The sequence below is a fragment of the Bubalus kerabau genome, chromosome 18 (assembly GCF_029407905.1).
Source record: "Bubalus kerabau isolate K-KA32 ecotype Philippines breed swamp buffalo chromosome 18, PCC_UOA_SB_1v2, whole genome shotgun sequence".
NCBI classification, from domain to species: domain Eukaryota; kingdom Metazoa; phylum Chordata; class Mammalia; order Artiodactyla; family Bovidae; genus Bubalus; species Bubalus kerabau.
The window spans coordinates 34,636,136-34,653,714 of NC_073641.1; the positions used below are offsets into that span (position 1 = coordinate 34,636,136).

A 17,579-nucleotide genomic window follows, 5' to 3' on the forward strand; every position below is an offset into this window, starting at 1 on the left:
AAAAAACCAGACAACCCAATGAAAAAATGGGCAAAAGACCTAAATAGATATTTCTCCGAAGAAGACATACAGATGGCCAATAAGCACATGAAAAGATGCTCAACATTACTAGTTATTAGAGAAATGCAAATCAAACTACATTGAGGTACCACCTCATTCCAGTCAGAATGGCCATCATTAAAAAGTTTAAAAATGCTAAATGCTGCAGAGGGTGTGGAGAGAAGGGAACCTTCTTACACTTTTGGTGGGAATGTAAATTGGGACAGCCACTGTGGAAAACAGTATGAAGGTTCCTTAGAAAACTAAAAACAGAGTTGTCCTGTGAGTTAGCAGTCCCATTCTTGGGCATATATCTGAACAAAATTCTAATTTTAAAAGATATAGGCACGCCTACGTTCATAGCAACACTACTTACAATAGCCAAGAAATGGAAACCTACATGTCCATGGACAAATGAATGGATAAAGAAGATATCTATATATATGTATATATAGATATATATGTATACACACACATATATATAATATTGCCTATCATCAAATAATAATATCTACATTAATTAATATATATATACTAGAGTACTACTACTCAGCCGTAAAAAAGAATAAAATGATGCCATCTGTAACTACATGGATGAGTCTAGAGATCATATTGAGTGAAGTAAGTCAGACAGGGAAAGAAAAATACCTATGATATCACTTTCATGTGGTATCTAAGATACAACACAATGAACTCATCTATGAGACAGAAACAGCCTCACAGACATAGAGAACAGAATTCCTGTAAGGAATTCTCTGGCAGTCTGGTGGTTAGGACTCAGCATTTTCATTGCTTAGGGCTCAGGTTTGATCCCTTTTTGGAAAACTAAAGTCCCACAAGCCATGTTGCTCAGCCCAAAAAAATAAAATAAAAAGAAACAGACTTGTGAAAGCAGGTGGGCAGGGGAGGGTTGAACTGGGAGCCTGGGTCTAGTAGATGCAAGCTATTGTATATAGGGTGGATAAACAACAAGGTCCTGTCATATAGCATGGAAAACTATATTTAATATCCTGTCGTAAGCCATAGTAGATAGTAAAATTTGTTATAAAATAAAAAAATTTAAAATGCAGAGGTAAGAAGAAAATTGATAGAAGTATATAGAAAAATGCTAAATAAAGTTGAAATTGATTTCCTGTTCAGAGCATGTCTAAGGATACGAGGGAAGTCCAGAGCTGCTGTTTTCTGTGAATATATTACTTTTTCAACAAATAAAAATAAAATTTGAAGGAATGTATAATATGCATTTGCATCCTATGTATGCCCCCTACCCTTGGTAGAAAAATAACTCATTTGTCAAGGAGACCCTTCCTTGGGAGATCTAAGGGCGGAGGCTTAGATCAAATCTGTGGCTGGCTGTTTTCCAGCTAAACCAGTTATGCCTTTGGCTACTCATTTGTATTTCTCCTTAAATTACTGTAGGAACACAAGCTGCCTCCAGAAAGGTGAAAGCATGATGGCGCAAGTTTTTGAAACAGCCTGTACTTAGGAGACAATTTCTCTGATAATTCCTTTTGTCCTATCTTATACCAATTCTAAATAAGAATCAGCCCCTAACTACTCTTTTTGATGTTTTTTAAAACAGGGAAATGCACATAAAATCATGGAGAAATGTACATTACCTCTAACAGGAAAGCAGTGTGTCAACCGTATCATTACTGAAAAGGTAAAGTGCCTTTCTCTTTTATTTCCTCTAGTGCCTGCTACCTTTTTTAAAAAATGTGTAAGCATTTTAGAACTTTTTGTTACTTTCTAAAAGTGTATTACATTGGTAGTCATGGGATTAATTTAATCTGTGGGTAGACTGAATAGGAAGATTCATCAATTTAATGTTACTGGATGCAGAATTCTTAAGTGAACTTCTCTGGAAATATACATATACACACAAAATGAACTCCTGCCCTTGGTAACTTGGACAGTGTGATACAAATAAAAGTTATATTGAGCCTTATGACTAATACAATAGATGATCTATACAAAGTTAAGAATATATTTATCATTCCTGTCTTCTTTGATTTCCTGAATTGCAAATACATATTGTTGGATCTCATTTTAGGAAACTCAGTAAAAATTAGGTTTTAACCATTTAGGTGCAAATTGCAGTATGGCCCCACAGTGAACCAAAAAATCTATGGTTCTTGCATAAAGCGGACTTCAGAACACACTTGCGTTTTAGAGGGCCTCTAGATATTATCCTCTTTGATAGAAAATTGTTACTGGTAAATTGAAACTGAGAGAGCAGCATGGCTGCAGGTGCTGTAGTTCCTTTCCGACCCAGATTTGAACCTGAGATGCTGGAATGACATTGCTCTCGTAAGTGAGCCAGGAGGATGTCATTTTCTTTGTTTTGATTCAGTATTTTGATGAACCACAGGACAGAATTCTCTAGATCTAGAGTTTGTTTGTTTTTTTCATAACGGGGCTGTTCCTTTTGGCATCAATCAGGTTTAGAACCCTCATTCAGTTGTGGTACGAAGCACCCTAAAGCAGCCTTTTGAAGTAGAAGGCTTATAATACTTTTCAGAAGCCACATTTTAAGGAGAGTTTTGTCCTAAAATAGTGCCTGCCCCAGGACAGTTTATATCCATAAAGATGACATATAGAAAAGAACAAGCAGATGAAAGGGCACAAATCTAACCTACCATTTATTCCAAGTCTTATCATTTCTTAAACTCCTCCACAATCATGGACAGAACTTGTTGAAAAGAATTCATTACTTTGAAATCAAAGACAAAACAGTCCTTGCTCCTGTTTTCTTTAATAAAGTGATGCGGTACAGCTCCTAAGGGTAACCCCAGCTACGTTTTACCCCCGATCTTCCTCTTCTCCCTGTAGCCCCCCTTCACGTGCGCCCTCACTGTGTTCTTACCAGTTTAGTGCTTTCATGTGGAACCACTCCCATTCAACACTGCCTCCCCAAATTCTACCCATCTTTTAATATAATTTCCAGCTTCATCATGAAGAGGTTTCCGATAACTTAGCACTCACAATTTCATCCTCAGAGTGGCCCACCATTCGTTTTGGCACTTACCATCTAATATAGCAGCCCCCAGCCCCCGGGTACCTATCTTAAACCTGGCTGGCACAGCCGGAGGTGAGCGTTAAGATGAGCAACCAAAGCTTCATCTGCTTCTTCCCGTCGCTCTCTGTCTTTCACATTACCACCTGAACCATCCCACCTGCTACCCCCAGTCTGTGGAAAAATTGTCTTCCACTAAACCAGTCCCTGGTGCCAAAAAAGCCTGGGAACCACTGATTACATGCCTGCATTTTCTCATGAGATTACTTATATGTTATTTAACTTTGCTGCCATTTTAAAAAGCTTTCTACCCTTTCTCTCCATCTGCATTATTGCTTTATACATTCTTTCATTTCATAAATATTTCTGAGCTCCTTCTCTGAGGCAGGCTATTGCCAACAGTGGGCTCAGAAAGGAGGACAGTCTACTGCCCAGGAGCACATTCAGGTGGAGCTGACATCAAGCATCCAGAGGTGCCAGCAGTTAGAGTAATGCATGTAGTAGAGTCCACAGAAGAGATGTGCCAGATCGGATGCTGAGCTGGGAACATAGAGGAAGGCTGCTTAGCAGGCTCAAGAGAGTCTCAGGAAAGCTTCTAAGTGGTATCAGATATAAGCTTTTCTCTCTTTCTCTCTCTCTCTCTTTTTTTTTTTTTTTTTTTTTTTTTGCCACACTGCACGGCTTGTATGATCTTAGTTCCCCAACACCAGGGTTTGAACCCAGGCCCTAGTAGTCTGAGCAGTAAAGAATCCGCCTGCCAACACAGGAGACATGGGTTTGATTCCTGGGTCAGGAAGATCCCCTGGAGAAGAAAGTGGAAACCCACTCCAGTATCTTTGTCTGGGGAATCCCATGGACAGAGAAGCATAGCAGGCTACAGTCCATGAGGTCGCAAATAGTTGGACAGGACTGAGGGTCTCAGTGACAACAAAAAAACAACTCTCGGCAGTGAGAGCTAAGAGTCCTAACCACTGGACCACCAGGGAATTCCCATCAAATTTAAGCTTTTAACTGCAAGGCATTTCACAGTCTGAATCTTTTCTCCTCCAGTCTGTTGCTCTCTTTTTGCCTTAACATTCTCCCCACCTCTGCCGTCCTAAATGCTGTGAACTATGTGGCATCACTTACACCTTCCCCCCCCAGCACACACCATGTTCTTCTGGGACTTTGCACATCCTGTCTCTCTCCCTGGCATGCTCTTCCCACCCTAGCCATCTGGCTATTTCCTGCTCATCTTTTATGTCTCAGCTACTTATTCTTCTGGCAAACCTTCCCTATCTCTCCCCAAGTCTTGTCATTGCTTCCCTGAGTCTTAGGACTCCACCCTAACAGCACTGTATTGAAATAACCTCCGAGCTCTGCCTGTCTCACTCATTACTGTTTATCCAACAGTGAGCATAATGCTTGACCTGTACGCAGTGAATGCCTGATGAGTAAATACCATACGTTCCTTGATGAGAAATTAATAGATTGAGTGATGAGTCTTGAAAAATAAACATGAGTTTCTATAAGTGAAAATAAGACCAAAGAGGCCCTTCTAGGCAAAAGAAATAAAATAGGCAGAGTCACAGAGGTATTAAAACACAGCTTACTCAAGGACTTGCATGTGGGACAGTGTGGAGCATGGGACAGCATGGAGTGAGGGTATAGCCAGGGATTTTGAAGGCTGAAGATAAAAAGCCAGTGAGGGGCCAAATTATGAAGGAATGTGGATATATTGTTAATAAATCTGGGGTTTATATAGAAGGCAGTTGGGAGCCCTTCATGATTTTTAATGGACTTTGCCCTTGTGGCTCAGCTGATAAAGAATCTGCCTACAGTGTGGGAGACCTGGGTTGGGAAAATCCCCTGGAGAAGGGAGAGGCTATCCACTCCAGTATTCTGGCCTGGAGAATTCCATGGACTGTATAGTCCATGGGGTCACAAAGAGCTGGACACAATTGATCGAATTTCACTTTCACTTTCATGATCTTTAATAGCTGCGGACACCATTGATTAGTGGAGAAGGCAATGGCACCCCACTCCAGTACTTTCGCCTGGAAAATCCCATGGACAGAGGAGCCTGGTAGGCTGCAGTCCATGGGGTCACAAAGAGTCAGACATGACTGAGCGACTTCACTTTCACTTTTCACTTTCATGCATTGGAGAAGGAAATGGCAACCCACTCCAGTGTTCTTGCCTGGAGAATCCCAGGGATGGGGGAGCCTGGTGGGCTGCCGTCTATGGGGTTGCACAGAGTCGGACACGACTGAAGCGACTTAGCAGCAGCAATAGCAGCCATTGATTAGATTAGCATTTTGTAAAGAGCCAGGAGAAGCAAATGGCAACCCATTCCAGTGTTCTTGCCTGGAGAATCCCATGGACGGAGAAGCCTGGTAGGCTGGAGTCCATGGGGTCGCACAGAGTCGGACACAGCTGAAATGACTTAGCAGCAGCAGCAGCAGCAAAGAGCCATGTGGTTTTTACATAGAGTAGGGGGAGAAGCCATGAGACTCCCTTCAGGTATCTTGGTCAGAAATATCAAGGTCCTAAACCACAAGACCCAAAGAGAGATTTCAGAAAGATTTAGGAGATGGACTCAGCCTAACTTGGTGATGAATGGGGCATAGTCACTAAGGCAGAGGTGATTCCTGAGTTTTCTGGCTAGAGTCATGGTTTACCTCTTTTATCTTTAATGAAGCCTGGCTCTGCAGGAAGAGAAAGGGAGGAGCAAGGGAAGGCAGCGAAAAAATAGGTTTTGTTTGAACATACTCAATTTGATATTCCTGAGTAAGGTGACATCCAAAGTATCCAGTCTGAGATTTATGATAAACAAGTGGAGATGGGTATCTGGAGCTCAGAGAAGTCACCGTTTGAAGGAATGTGTGAACTCATTAGCAGACGGGGTAACTGGAACCTAACCTGTAGGTGGCATTGTGTAGATAAAGGGAGCTAGGTGTGGCACTTTGGGTGCCTCAGGGAATGGAGTAGGTAGGGTATTTCCCCTGTGCTCTATACATAGTAGATGCTTAATAAATGCTGCCTTGCTATTAACTTTAATGACTGTGAACACTGCCAGAGCAGATTTGGGACTAGAATTCCATTTTCAGCTCTTAAGGAAAGTTCCATTAGTTGCCTGCCATTTGAAAGATGCTTCAGAGATATTTCGACTCTGCTTTCTTGGTTTTGTGTTGCTAGAATGATGGGATGATAGATACCTTCCTCAACAGCACTTGGGCTGTGACTAATTGCTTTATCCATAATGCAGCCTGTTACGGTGGTGAAAAAATAATAAAATTATTCATCTGTAAAACAAAGTAATTGAAATATTATTCTTGGTAGTTGAACAGTTGGTTGCAGCTTTTAGATTTTAGTGTCTGTCTTTTATCAAGTTTCTGTTTACACTTTATATGACTAAGTGGGGAATCTCCCTCAATATTTCAAAAGTAGAATTCTCATTTTTTAAAAAATTCATAATGCTTAGTTTTCTAATATATGACCTTTATAGCTAATTAGGGATTGATAAAGATGTTAATAAAAGGTTTTTAAAAGCAATGTCATTTGCCACAGAGTTTATCTTCTTGATCACCGAAGCTTTATACTCATAATACCACAGTTATACACAATAAGGCTCTTTTTCTCTTATTTGTTCCATTTTGATAAATTTGTGGTTGTTCATAATACAAGGGAAAGAATATAGTATGAATGATGCTCCAGACACATTTTCTGCAAATAAAAAGTTGCCAATTAAAAAAAAAATTATAATTGTCATTTTGAAATTGAATAACCTACTGCATCATATGGACGTTCCTCACTAATAATTTTTCCCCCTCAAAACATATTTCAGCTGAAAAGTTTCTTTAGGAACATAAAAATATGGAAACAAAAAAGTTTGCTGAAATATATCATCCCAAATTTAAATCATCTTTTCCAGTAAAACCAATCAGGTGTCTATGTATTCATCAAACAAAGCAAATATCATTAGTCCCCTTAATGTTTTGCTCCTGAGGAGAAATATCAATTATCTGGAGACAGATAATCATTTGGAGGCTTTAATTTGTGTTCACACACATACGCACATGTGGGAGAAAAAATATGCCTCTGTGGTGTCCTTGCTATGTCTCAGGCATGAGGCCAGCTGCTCAGAGTAGGTTTGTTATTATATTTATCCTGTATAACAATCTTGGGAAGTAGGTTTGTTTGACATACATCTACAGATGTGAAGACAGGTTCAGCAAAGATTGCATAGCTATTGTCAGCTGAGCTGGAATTCCAGTTCATCTTGAAAGCCAGGATTCTTTCCGCTACATATTGTGTCTTCTTTTTTATTATTTTTAAAATTTCTATTTTATATTGGCGTACACATTGCTGTGTCTTTTTAATAGCCTCCAGGAGTGTGTTTAAAAATGTCAATTTAGGGATGGACTTCCAAGCTAGATGAAAATAAAGATTCTAAGGCTGCAAATAATAGTTGAATTTAAGGTAATTCCAGAGGAGAGGAGAGATCTGGGAAGCATAAAAAATTTAAGTCTGAGGAAGACTGACCTTAAAAACTGGAAGAGGGAACAGTTCCTGTGCATGGGAGGACAACTTACTTTAAAGTCCATGAGTGAATGTTTAGGGAAGCAGTTTCGCTTCTTGCAGTTAGAGCTTCCCATTGGTAGGTAATCTGCCTTAGAAAGTGAGCCTTCTACTACTAGAAGTTTCTAAACAAAGCCCCAGAGACCATCTCAGAAGGATGCTTTGAAGAATTCTTGTATGGAAGATTTTATTGCATGACTTTGTGGGTCCCTTCTACTCAATTTGTTGTTTTACCAAGAGTGAGCACATGTGTTCTGTATCAGACACAGCTGGTTGAATCTACCTGCTTGGATCAAGCTATACCAGTTGGCACCACCATCACCTAGTATAACCAATCAGAATGTTGAATGCAGTGTTTAGGGTGAGGTGAGCCTTCTCATGCTTGTCCTAAACATGAGCATCTTCATTTGATTTCCATACCAGAGGGAGAGTCACTATGCTTTCAGACCTGTGTGTTTTCACAGGACTTAAGGGAAAGCTTTAATATTTACCTGGGGGAGGGAGTTGTCTTTCAGGGCAAAGTGCCCCTTTACAATTAACTCCTAGCTACTTCAGAGCACCTGCTTTTGTTTCCAGTAATTTACTGAGAAGCATCAGTCAACTTGCCCCCATCATTCCTGTGCTTTCACCTTCTAAATCTCTCCTTCCTCCCTGCTTTTCTTCCTCCTTTTTTTTCAGATCATTGTTAAATGCCAAATTAAATTTTGACCAAAAGTGTTAGATCTAACAAAAAGAAAGTAGTTAAAAAAAAAAACTGGTTATAATAGTGGCAAATGCCATCAATAGTCAGCATTCATTTATTTTCTGGCATCAACAGCACTCCCCAACTAATTGCCAATTAAGGCATTGGCGTTTATTCTCACCAGAATATAGTAGTTACAGTTGACATGTTTTCATTGCTGATTTTCAGTCTTTTACCCTGGGTCTTTTCTGTCCTTAAAAAACTTGTGAGGTTATTTCTGTTTTGTGCTATAAAATAATTACAGTGATAGAAATAGTCATTGTCATCTTCTTGATTTTGACAGGCTGTGTTTGATGTGGACAGCAAAAAGGGTCTGACTCTAATTGAACTCTGGGAAGGCCTGACAGTGGATGACATAAAAAAGAGCACTGGGTGTGATTTCACAGTAAGTGTTTCTATGAACAAATCCAGCCACTTGTCCTGTACCCCGAGCTTGATTAATGGGTATTTATGGGACATGAACCATTAATTTGTGATCATTTTTGGAATTGACCTTTGCAGGAACAGGAGTGGAAGGATGGGTGCCTCCAGTGAGAGCAAGTGGGAGCAGGAACAGGCTGACTCGGGACAGAATTGGCTCAGGGATCAGAAGCAGGAGGGGGAGGAACCACTAGGAGCTGCTGCAAACAGCAGGTTGAGCTTGAGCTCTAAGCTATTTGCTGTAACATTCCTTGCAGTCCTCTGTTCCTGGGTTATGTATTGGGCACAGCCAAACTTAATTAACTAAAAAATGTGAGCCACACACAGACAAATGATACTTCCTTATTTTGAAACGTATGTGTGGAATTTGATTTTCTCTCTGATTAACTTCTTTGCCTGATCATTCCATCTATGGGCGATCCTCGAATGTTGAGCTTTTAACACCACTGGATTGATAATCACAAAATAGATGATTCCTGTATTTGAAGAAAAACTGTGCTTTAAAACTCTGACTGACAAAGCATATAAGAACATCGGGAGTATCCACTAAGAAATCTCCAAATCCCTTTTTTAAACAAAGAGAATAAAGTCCACGGGGTCACTCAGTTGTGTCCAGTTCTTTGCAATCCCATGGACTGTAGCCTGCCAGGCTCTTATGTCCATGGAATTCTTCAGGCAAGAATACTGAAGTCGGTAGCCATTCCCTTCTCCAGGGGATCTTCACAACCCAGGGATCTAACCTGTGAATCTGTGCCTCCTGCATTGGCCGGTGGATTCTTTACTACTGAGACCAGCTCGGGCCTGATAATATAAATAATGGCCTTTTAATATAAGAGCTTATTTGTGAATCACCAATCACCAAACTAATGGGATTGGTCAGAGTTCAGTCCATTTGGAGTTAATTGAAAGTAAAGGTGAAATGTGTCTGAAAAACGAAAAAATAGACTTTGCTTCTCACTTACCTTTTTAAGAACAGCTCTACATGTTAAAATGAAATATATTTATAATGAGAAGAAATATTGCAGCTACCCATCCTTGAGAAAGTAATTTAACGAACTGTTAGTCGCTCAGTCACGTCTGACTCTTTGCAACCCTGTGGACTATACCCCATCAGGTTTCTTTGTCCGCAGAATTTTCTAGGCAAGAATACTGAAGTGGGTTGCCTCTTCCTTCTCTAGGGGTCTTTCTGACCCAATGAGGATCAACCTGACCCACATTGCAGCCAGATTCTTTACCATCTGAGCAAGCAAGGAACTTCCTTGATAAATCAAGCATGTATTTCATACATTTCTTCCTGAAGTACTACATGATTGGCTGGTACCTATTAGTGCTTAACAAACATCTGTAAACAATTGTGCTGTATAATTCACGATCCACATATAACTGTTTCTGGTACTGTGTGAAGGTCTTTGTCTATTAACCTTCTTTGAGTTTCCTTCCAGAAAAAAGAAGTCTTCCAACAACTCCTTACATGAAAAGCACATCTTTAATTAACTTTTCAGTGACCTCAGTGGGTAACAAATGGGATTTGTTTAGTTTAACTATTTAGAATTCCTTACTCCAGTGATGAAAGCAAACAGTTCTTCTTCCTTAATTAGCTATTCTTTATATTTTTTCCCTCTGTGGATAAGTTAACCTCTTCTTCAGCAGATAACATTTTTGAGACATTCTATAGAATGTTCAAATCTCTGCTACAGAAGGGAATTGTAAAAGAAGATCCTCATTGTTATCAGTTTTTTTTTTTTTTCAAGTCATGTAGGTAAATCAAGAAAGAAAAAGATAGATTTTTACTGTTTTTACTTTGTTTTTTTAAGTGCTAGTTTCCATGTCTTGATACACTGAAAAATATCTCTGTGGCACCTCTCTTATCGCAGTAGCAACCCTCCTCCTCTTTTGGCATTGACATATAATTTTGTTTTCTCCAAATGAGGCTGTTGAAGTGAAATGTTAATTTTTATGTCAACATTGCTCTGAAAATGAAAAGGTCTAGTAGTATCAGCTAAGCCATCTCAACAGAAGAACTGGATTTTGAGGATCTAATGATTAATGGCATCTCTTTAGTCCCTGACAGATGAAGCCACATGTATCAAATTCTCTGTAAGACTAGAGACTGAAGTGTTCTTATTCATAAGAAGTTCTGCTTAATAGCTGGGTTATCAATAAGCTACATTTAATAACAAAGTACATTGGGATAGCATCTCTTTATTTGATAACTCAAAAGATATCTCATGATTGTTACTGCATAGATAGAATTTTACTCCATGTGACTGCATACAGTTTACTCAAGATCTCTATTTGACAAAGGCCACTCAGCCTTCACTGTATACTGAGAACTGAACATTTTAGAAAGGAATAGTTAGACCAAAGAAAGCTAAAGACCTCAGTCAAAGTAAATATGAAAATGTGTTGGTAAAAATCCCATGTACCTAAGAATATGGGCAAGGGACTGGGCAAAGGATATAGAATGTGAGCTGATGGAGAAAATCCTGAGAATTAAAAAAAAAAAGACAAATATGACAATATCAGATAACAGGACATGACAAAATTGAGGTTTCAGGGTATTAAAAATAATGGTAATGAAATATCTGAGCATTTAAAAAAAAAAAAGAATGACTAAGACTTTTCCTGTATGTCACAGTGCAATTAGCAAAAACAAAAAATGTGATGGGAAAATGTGTCCTTTAGGTATCACTTGAAATAGCTTTAAAAAAAATGCATAGTAACCATGATGTGAGTAGAAAGGAATTTTCTTTTCAATTAGTAGGAAAGTCTCTGTCATGTTACGTCTGAAACTCCAGAGAAAGCAGTAGACGTTTTGTAAAAGAAATGCAAATGTTGACTATATTTCAGGAAACTTCCTCACACTTCTAAAATAAGATTCTGGTCAGGAGTAGTTGACAGCAAAAGAAGCCAACCCATAATGGACAGAGGTCTTGTTCCATATGATCGCTTTCCTTCAAAATGCAATTGTTATAAAGAAAGGGACTTTCCTTTATATTTCTTGAAGATTGAGTTCAAAATCTATTGAGAGAGATAAACGAGTTGGACAGAGGCTAAAACATCATGTTATAAAGCCTAGGTTGAAGAATGTGGCTTAGATGTACAGCCACATAAGCTTTCCCAATTACAAACCCCTGAAGTGAGAGGGACCTCCACTCCCAGTTATAGGCAGCCTTGAAAAATCAGGCCTTCCACACAGAGGAGAGTCTTTTCTACTGAACTTCTTTCCATGTGGCTGAAAGCAAAACAGCACATGCTCCCTACAGAAGGCTGAGGAAGAAGGGTCAGACTGAGCCCTATATACCCCCAGTTCCTCTGCCCAAATCATTCTTAGGGGACACACTTGAGGCCAGAGTATTACACTGATAAGTGTCCTTCCCCATGAGCAGTGGGGAATAAATGCTTGACACCAGCTCTGTTGGTTGGTAAAGCCACACACACATGTTCACGCCCTACAAATGCTTGACTGTGATGCTGTGCGAGAATGCTTTTCTATTTTTTTTTTTAATAATTTTAGCTTCAAACATTTTTATGACTAAGGAGTTCTCTGGTTTACTTTTTTTCTAGGCACTCACATTTTGAAAAAAAATCTCTCAAATAAATAGTCAGTAATAATTCATTTTCAAAGAGCCAAAGTGATATTGCACAGTTCTCATATTAAAGCTGTGACAAGCTAATGAACATGTTAAATTTCTTTATTTCTGGCTATACTTACATCACTCAGTGTGTTACTGCCAGCTACTTCCTGGGTCAAATAGAAAGAAAAAGGAAATGAGCTCCCTGGTGGCCTAGTGATTAGGATTCTGCCGCAGCCCAAGTTCAATCCCTGGTCGGGGGAACTGAGAGCATGCAAGCTGTGTGGTGCAGCCAAAAAAAAAAAAGGAAGGTGGCATCCTACCACTTAAATTCCATTATATTCCAAAGTATCTTTTTGAATAAGTAGTTGGTTCAATTGGATATTCATTTCTTTCTTTTTTGATTCATGCTTGAATTACATAAAATAGGTTTTTCTTTACCACATATATCTGTGGGCCTTTTTGAACTAGAATATTTCTATTTTATTTTTTAAGTTTTCTGTTTCTTTAATTTAAAAACTTAAAAATAAATTGAATCTATAGTTGGACATCATGTAGTAGAATAAACTTTCAGAGGTTATTAGTTGTCCATGGTTATTTATTAAACTCCCAGTGTATCTACCATATTAAGCTATGAAATATGAATAAAACAGGACAAACTAGTATAGTTCCTACTCCCAAGAACCTTGGTCTTTTCTGTAGGTAGGAATACACCTAAACCACCAGTGGCAACAAATCAAATAAGAATCCTGCCTATTGATATGTTTGTAGGGGAATCTGAAAGAAGCCAGCTGCAGGCATTCTTTGCAAGTTGAATAAATTTGTATGCTCAATATCTATTATGAACTGGTATTATACCAGAATTAAACAGTATATTCTTTGAATTTCAGTGGACTAGGAAAACAACTTGTTAGCTTATCCTCTGCTCATAAATCATACAGTCTTATGCTTAGCCTGTAGATCACTTTGGCAGGATAATCTGCCTCAGCTTACATGGGTTCACCATGTTGATGAGACTGTGAGAAAACAAATGAAAAACGGTGGGTTAGTAGCTGTTTTTCTTTACAAAAATAGACAGGCCAAGTCAATGTACCTAAACGTTCATCTTCTTTTCTGTTAAAAGTCAAGTTCCATGCTGAGGCTATAAAGGTTACTAAGAGCTCAAAATAGGGCCAGCATGACAAGGATAAGGATCAGATGTTTAGTTTGAAAAAGTCAAGGTGTCCAGTTTCCTTTTAAAGGCAATGCTATAAAGCACCTATTAGAAAATGACCTGTTTCCAAAGAAGAGTTTTATTTCATTAAATTATTTCCACAGATGCTCTGTTTAAAAAAAGAAAATTGATTGTTTATGAGACACATTCTCTAAATACTCAGAGCCCATATATCTTTATTCTTTTCGGTAGAATTGAAGATCTGTGACTTTTGTATATTAATATCTTTTATTTTGTCTATTATTATATATCTGTTCTTGGAGCTGGAAAGTCTGAGTGAGCTCTCATTTATCCTAAGATATGTACCAAGCCATTCTGATCTTTTTTATTCTGGTCATGGCATTTTTAGGTAGAAAAATGGAAGAGGGGACATTAACTTTTGACATTGTGAAGACTTAACAAGAAAACAATTTACAAATGAATAGCAATACTTAACTTCATCATAGCCAAATAACTGTCTTCTGTTTTTACTACTGACTTAACCTGTATTAGGAGACCTTTCTTCTAGTTCTTTGAGGCTTATCTAATCCACTCATTCATTCATTCATTTAACAAAATTTTAAGTGTTTATTCTGGAAGACAAATTAGATCCCCTTCAATTGTCACATCCATGAAGGGCTCAAAAATCACCTAAATTTTAGTATTCCATACTGTGCTTTCCATGGAGCCTGTTAACTAAGACTTAATGGATATTTGCCAGATTAAGTTTACCTGCTATTACACCTTGAAAGATCCGTCAAAATTAAGCCAGACTACTTACCACCAGGGTTTCCCTGGTAGCTCAGATGGTAAAGAATCTCCCTACAATGTGGGAGACCCACGTTTGATCCCTGGGTTGGGAAGATTCCTAGAGAAAGGCATGGCAGCACACTCTGGTTTTCTTGCCTGGAGAATTCCATGGACAGAGGAGCCTGGTGGGCTATAGTCCATGGGGTCACAAAGAGTTGGACATGACTGAGCAACTAACACACACACACTTATATTTAGATTTCCTCCTCCACCAGCTTTAGCATTAAATATAGATCTGCCCTTATATTTCTCTACTTCAAGACTCCTTGGAATTCATTTGCTATTTGGTACATTGAACATAATCATAGTTAATATTTAATATTTTTAATACTGTTACTTCCTTTTTATAATAACCTGGTATCTTTTTACTGCCTTTTTATCATTTCCACTCTGATTATGAAATTTCTGATAAAAGTGTGTTATCCAAAGACTACATTATCTCTTAACAAAATTGTGAATTGACTGGACCTATTTTAAGGATTCTGAAACTTGTGGCTTGCTCCATGGCTCTGTTCTGAGTGAAGTTCATCAGTCTCAGAGCTCAGGGGGCCATTCAGGAGAGTTTGGTCATCTGGACCCTTGTTCATCTCCTGCTGCTCCTCCTCCACCTCCTCATGGTTGCGAGTCTTAAATATCTTTAAGAGCTATAATGCAAGAAGGTTGAGAACTACCAGATACACAAAATGTAAATGGATAAAAGTGTTCTTTTTCTCAGTGGCTCAGATGGGGAAATAATGAGGAAACTCCAGGTGAGGGCTATGGCAAGATTACTTGTTGCCTACATCATTCAGTTTTGGAAATTCAAAGCAGAGATGTTTTATACCATGAGGTTTTTTTCATAAGTCCATAATTTTTTTTCTCTTTCTTTTACCAGGTTTCACCAAAACTCATACCAATGCGGCAGATCTCAACTTGAAATGTGTAGTAAACCGTTGTTCTAGGCCTTGTGCTCTTCATTTCAACCACATAGGAGTTTATTAGAAGGACATCAGTAATCATAATTGTATATCTTACAGTTTTTGTCTAGTTTTCTTCTAGTATCTTAGTGCTTTTATAGCCATACAGATTTTGTTCTCTCCAGCGTGCTATGGCACTTTAATGAATAACCAAAAGGAAAAATATATATGCTTAGCTTATTTGTTTTATAAGTGCTGATAAGGTCATATTTACAGTTGGTGCTCACATTGGATTTATCTTCATCTTCTGTGGTAGGTACATTAAATTGTGCACAATTTGTACCAAGATGGGCCCTTAGGGAGAGTTTCATTGGTATACTTTCCCTCCTAACTAAATCATGACATGTAGAAAAAAAGGAGGGAGGAGAAGAACTCCACTCAGAGTATACCCAGGGCAGCATTGTTCTAGTTCTAAAAGATAACATTTGTGTGGATTGAATTAGGAGAAATGTTGTCTTAAAGATCAGGTTTTTCCTTTAGCCTTCTCTGTCTTTTCTTTTGGAGCCTCTGACTTTGTGATTACATCTTAGTGCATCCCTTCTCCGTCCCCACTTTTGGTAACTAAAATAAATGCCCAAGAAGGCAAACAGGAACATCTCTGTGTGAGAGAAGTAACCTGGTTTGTGGGAGAGACTGAAGGGTATAGAGTCTATTGGTGCTGACATCCAACCAAGAAGTTGCCTTTATAAACAAACCAAATAACTACCTGTGCTTTGCCAAAGATGACAGTTTTTTTTTTTTTTTTTTTAAGGAAGATGGCTATAAACCTAACTGATTAGTCAGTTTTCTCATTTTCAAACAGTGAAGTATTCCTGTGTATCCAGAAGGATCCTTAGAAGTCTTTCTCTATGGTATTGTGGGCTTCTTGTATAATACCTCCTCTTAAGGTAAGAGGAGCTGTAGGGTAATTTATCATGAACCTGCAGTAACAATGACAGGAGAGGTTTAGTTGTTTTTTTTTTAAGAATTCTTTCTTTTCAGGGTCTCTTTTTTCTTCTCGGGAAAGTTTCTAAATATTGAATGCCTTTTTCTACAGAACAGTGTTCTTTCTTCTGCCCAGGATTCTTCCTTGAACAAAATACTTTTTATTCAGCTTTATCAAACTAGGGAAAATAACGATGAGCAAATCCAGGATTTGAAGTGCAGTGAACTTCATCCTTAGAAAATAAACATGGTAGATTAGATTTTGTAAGGACCTTCTCCTCCGAGGTATCCTCAGTTATCAAACAGTTCCCCAGGGGGTCTACCAAGCATCCGGGGTATCAAATTGGAGAGAAGTCCAGGCACCCTGAAGACAGGCCAGATTGCTGTCCTCTGGACAGAGGTAGGCATGCTGCAGTGCAATGTATCATTCCTCTCATCCCAGACACAGGCATTTCTGCGAGTTTTTAGCTAATGGCTGTCATTAAATTCACTTTCTCTTTAGATACAGCTACAGTTCTGTCATTTTAGAGGAAGGAGAGGAGAAGCACACTCCATATATAAAATGGTCTTTCAGGCTGGCTGCGTGTTTGAAAGCTTCCTCTCCCAATACTGGTAAAATGGACTTTCTAGAGAATTTTAATGGTCTGGAGAATAATTTACATCCGTGTTAGAGTTATGGTTTGGAAAATGTATGACATTGATGGTTGCTGTATTTGTAAACTTACTTCTTCTGTGATTCTAAGAAAGCTCCTCATTTGAGTGGCAAATTCTAAGTAGATGACTTTATATTCTTGATTACAGAGTACCATAGGTGTTAGGAAATGCATTAAGAACTACAATAAATATTCCAAATGGATGTCAATCAGTGTGATTGTCCTTTTTCTCATTTGGGAATGGTTTAAATGTGGGAATGATGCAACAGAGATTGGTGTGATAGCCAATAATAAAGTTAGCACACTTAACCACTTCTAATCAAGTGAGTTTTTTCTTTTGCTCTTGTCAAAGAAAAGATGTTATCCTTCATGAAAGAACAAGTGAAATGTTTACCTACATGAATTCTGACTTTGCTTCTTGTCAGAGTCAATCATTTATTTGTTTACAAAAATCGATTATCCCAGATTTCCATGTGTTATTTATTCGCATGTATCTAACATTCCTTTGTTGTTGCTCTTTAGTTGCTGAGTCGTGTCCAACTCTTTTGAAACCCCGTGGACTGTATCCCACCAGGTTTCTCTGTACATGGGATTTCCCAGGCAAGAATCCTGGAGTGGGTTGCCAATTCCCTTTTCCAGGAGATCTTCCAGACCCAGGGATCAAACCCACATCTCTTGCATTGCAGGCAGAT

The 17,579-nt window shown here is 38.6% G+C and overlaps 1 protein-coding gene across 2 annotated transcripts in view; it reads left to right on the top strand.

Annotated features, from left to right (window-relative positions):
* OXCT1 (3-oxoacid CoA-transferase 1) overlaps positions 1-17,090 on the top strand; it is a 166,749-nt gene extending 149,659 nt beyond the window's left edge. For both annotated transcript variants that reach the window (XM_055555077.1, XM_055555080.1), the window contains 3 exons: positions 1,622-1,702; positions 8,641-8,742; positions 15,229-17,090. In XM_055555077.1, the coding sequence (XP_055411052.1) occupies positions 1,622-1,702; positions 8,641-8,742; positions 15,229-15,270 (225 nt within the window). In that variant the 3' untranslated portion in view covers positions 15,271-17,090. The remainder of the gene's footprint in view (positions 1-1,621; positions 1,703-8,640; positions 8,743-15,228) is intronic.
* The last annotated feature ends 489 nt before the right edge of the window (positions 17,091-17,579 follow it).